Below are 3,848 nucleotides of genomic sequence, written 5' to 3'. Positions count from 1 at the left end.
TTTTTTTTTTTTTTTTTTTTCAGGACTTACTTTTCTTTCAGAACCTTATTCTCTACTTCTCCCATCATTCTCTTCAAGAATGTTACAAAAGAATCTGTGGGTGGCTAGCAAGACCCCCTAGGATACCAGGAGCCATTCTAGAAAAGTAATTGTTCACATACCAAGGGCTGCCAACAAGAACAGCTTCCCAGTAGCATGTTTTAGTAACCCTAATGAAGCAGAGCGCAACACCCCTTGCAATAAAAATTCTGGCTGGAAGAAAAGATCTACAGATTGTGAAAAAGTACAACTTAAAAAGCAAACACCACAGGCTCCAGAACAGAAAAGCAGAGATTTCTAAATACAGAGCTCAATTGTAAGAGTTAACTGTACCTTATTTCTCACTATCATCCTGCTGTCAAAAATAGAACCTTCCAGGTCTTGATCCATTCAGAGTAAGCCACAGCAGGCACAGCTCTGCTTACAGAGCAGCCAGGTCAGAAAGGCCACGCAGAGAAATGGAAAGGCAACCAGCAGGTTTTCTTAGGGATTACACTGCTCCGGCTTTTATCCTTCTTCCCATCTATTCTAGTGCCAAGAAAGCTGCAGGGAAGTCTTTGCCCTGCTCTGAAAATTCTTCAATCTTTTCACCAGCAGAGCTGAAGCACTTTCAGGGCAGCAACTCCCTCTACTGCCTAATATTTTCTTTGCATCTGTAGTTCAGTTTAATGAATTTCAAACTCAAAACTAGTACAAGAGCTAAAGCTGCCTTTATAACATAACTCAATGGCATAAATTCAGAGAGAACCATAGCCAGTAGTAGAGGACTTGCCTAACAAGATGTAAAGTCCTGGATCCATCCTAATACCATAAAAAACAATTAAAATTTAATTTAAAAAATAAGATAGGAGAATATATGCAGTGTATTATTTGTTGAAACTGTACTTTCGATTTGATTTGAAACTGTCTCATTGCTATATGTTTATCAATAAAACTTTGAAAAGAAAAAAAAAAAAGATAGGGAGATGGCAAGACAGCTCAGCAGACTAAGTACCTGCTTAGACAAGCAGAGGGGCCAGGTCTGACCCCGGCACCACATGCCGCACTGGCCCCACCTTTGGGTGTGCTGAGCTGGCTACTGAGTCCAAGCATGGTAGCGCATGCCTGAAATCCCAGCGCTGTGGTGGCTGAAAATGGGAGGATCACTGCAAGTCTGAGCTGCGTAGTGACACCCTGTACCAAATACACAAAAAATAGTAAGATAGGCCTATTTAATCTTTTAAGATCAAATTTAAATAGCATTTAAGTCATGGCATTAAATTTATACCATCACCAATCTGTTTCACTGTATTTTACATAATTTTGGGCCTACATAACAGCAGATGCTCAAAAATCATTTAACAGAATTCTCCCACCCTGTACTGGGGATGTATGTTTAAGAATCACGTAATGCGCAATTACCACAATCTCCTGTGATTGAACAGCATGGACAAGGAACATGTTTTTCCAGCTATTCAGGAGGCTGAGAAAGAGGATCCCAAGTTGAAATCCAGCCTTGTCAAATTAGTGAGACATTCCCTCAAATAAAAAAGTGAACATTTCTTTTTTTGCAGAACCGGGGATTGAACTCAGGCCCTTGCGCTTGCCAGGCAAGTGCTTATTCTATGAGCCATCTCCCTGGCCCCAAACATTTCTTAAAAGGATGAGGGTATACATATAAACTCCAGCAAAACACACACACACACACACACACACACACACACAGCATTTGGGCCGAGTATATAATTCAGTGGTAGAAGCACTTGCCTAGCGTGAGGTCCGGGGTTTGATCCTCAGCATTGAGAAAAAAATAAAATAAAAACAGATGTTTCTCCAATATTCTAGTAGTCTGATTTTCTAGGTCTGCTTGTGGCCTTTTCCAATCTCACAAATTTTCCTGCCTATTAACTCTTAACATAGCTTATTTTCAATATACCTTAAATGTACTGTCTATACTCATTACACTGAGTTTAGCAACAAAATAATCAAAGATCTCTCAGTATCTCAGTAAAAGTGCCAAGCAAATAATGGAGCTATTAAAATGTTCTCAACTTATTTTAGTTAGAAACTTAGTGTTCCAGCATTCAGAATTAGAATTTTTTTTCTTACTGTGCTGGGACTGAACCTACAGTTACATCCATGTTAGACCAATGCCCTACCTCTAAGCTATAACCTGTTTCAAGTATGAGAATTAATGAAGACATATTAATGTAACAGTTCTATTTTTGTAAAGCCTCTCCCTCTTTCTGTCACCCAATACTGGAAGCTTACCTGTAGGTCCCTGCTCTAAGAAAAACAAAAGCCCAGAACAATTGCTAACTTTAGAAACTTTAAGATATCAATACCAATGGTGCCATTAAGGAACTGGTCTTTACCACTGGACAGAAAGAAACGACGTCATTTTTTAATAAAAGCAACTCTACATTTATTGGCCTTCAGTAAAAACATAAGAGTAGTCAAAACAATATGAACAAAAGTTTTACAAACACTCCTAGGGCAAACCACTTAAACAATTGCCTTTTTACATATCATAATTGCCACTGCCTCACTTCCCTGTATGAATTCATTGATCATTTCTAGTTGGAGACACTTTGTAGCAGAGTAATGTTATCTCCTTTCAGCATGATCCGACCTGCAACAACAAAAAAAAAGCTATCAACACTCACATTCAGCTGTATACACAACTCAATTTTGCTCCGAATCCACCAATACTTTTTTTCCACCAATATCTTGCAAGTGGCACATACTGAAAGGCTTTCTAGCTCTATTAGCACTGCATGTACCTTTTCAACAATAACCTAAATGCAGGTAGATGATAATTTATGAAAAGTATTTTCTACAGATTAAGTCAACTAATTATGCCTACCACATTTCCAAATGCCGACTTGAAAATTTGGAAATAAGTTGTATGTTAGGTATGGAAATTGCAGCATGCTATAAACCCTTTCTTAGCATGGTCAATGTATTAAAGACTGTATCTTACAATAAACAAGCCCGTTTGATTTTATCCAAATTTTCTAAACTTAGGAAAATTTCTGACAAATCTCTGTATCTTCAAAACATTGGTGTTGACTGATGAGTTGCTAATCAACTGCAAAAATATTAAACTTTTCATTTCCCAAACCTTTACATATATTACCAGTGGTTACACAAGATGCATACTACTCTGAGAATCAACAGCTGGCAAATGCTTTATTTAGTGTGTGTGTGTGTGTGTGTGTGTGTGTGTGTGTGTGTGTGTGTGGCCAGCTCAGCCCACCAGGAGGTGGGGCTGGCTGGCATGTGGTGCTGGGGGATTGAACTGCGGTCCCTGGGTTTTGCTAAGCTTGTTCTAAGTAGGTGCTTTAGACCACTGAGCCATCTCACCAGCCCCTGGCAAATGCTTTAGCTTAAATAGAAATACATCTTTCACTTCTCAGAATCAATTTTCTATATATCCAGCATGGGTTCAAGAGACTCCTCAGGGTCTGTGGGAAAAAAAATCACTTAAAACCAATGTTTTATAAAAATACTAATGAGCTACATAATGAGTATTTAACAAATAAAGACAAACCGTCTAAATAAAAATCAAGTTAATGGGATCTCAGTTAAAAATGATTCAATGTCTCTTGATGAAATTATGAATCCTAAAGTCTTAACTAGGTTCAGCAAAGGGTAATGATGCATGTAATCCCTGCTCCTCAGGGAAGCTGAGGCATAAGTATTACAAGTATGAGCAAGTATTAAAAGCAATTCAGCGGGGCTGGAGAGATGGCTCAGTGGTCTAAAGCACCTACTTAGAACAAGCTTAGCAAAGCATCAGGGACCGCGGTTCAATCCCCCAGCACCAC

General features: G+C 38.7%; 2 protein-coding genes across 2 annotated transcripts in view; both read right to left on the bottom strand.

Annotated features, from left to right (window-relative positions):
• Positions 1 to 3,848, bottom strand: part of LOC101586177 (ATP synthase subunit f, mitochondrial-like) — a 290,636-nt gene that overhangs the window by 117,004 nt on the left and 169,784 nt on the right. The window lies entirely within an intron of this gene.
• Snrpe (small nuclear ribonucleoprotein polypeptide E) overlaps positions 2,543 to 3,848 on the bottom strand; it is a 7,319-nt gene continuing 6,013 nt past the window's right edge. Inside the window, exon 5 of the mRNA XM_023708192.1 lies at positions 2,543 to 2,650. Coding sequence (XP_023563960.1) covers positions 2,595 to 2,650 — 56 coding nt within the window. The 3' untranslated portion in view covers positions 2,543 to 2,594. The remainder of the gene's footprint in view (positions 2,651 to 3,848) is intronic.

Source organism: Octodon degus, unplaced genomic scaffold (assembly GCF_000260255.1).
Source record: "Octodon degus isolate 3935 unplaced genomic scaffold, OctDeg1.0 scaffold00009, whole genome shotgun sequence".
NCBI classification, from domain to species: Eukaryota; Metazoa; Chordata; class Mammalia; order Rodentia; family Octodontidae; genus Octodon; species Octodon degus.
Note: the sequence above shows the minus strand (reverse complement) of the source record. Positions and strands in the feature narration are given on the sequence as shown.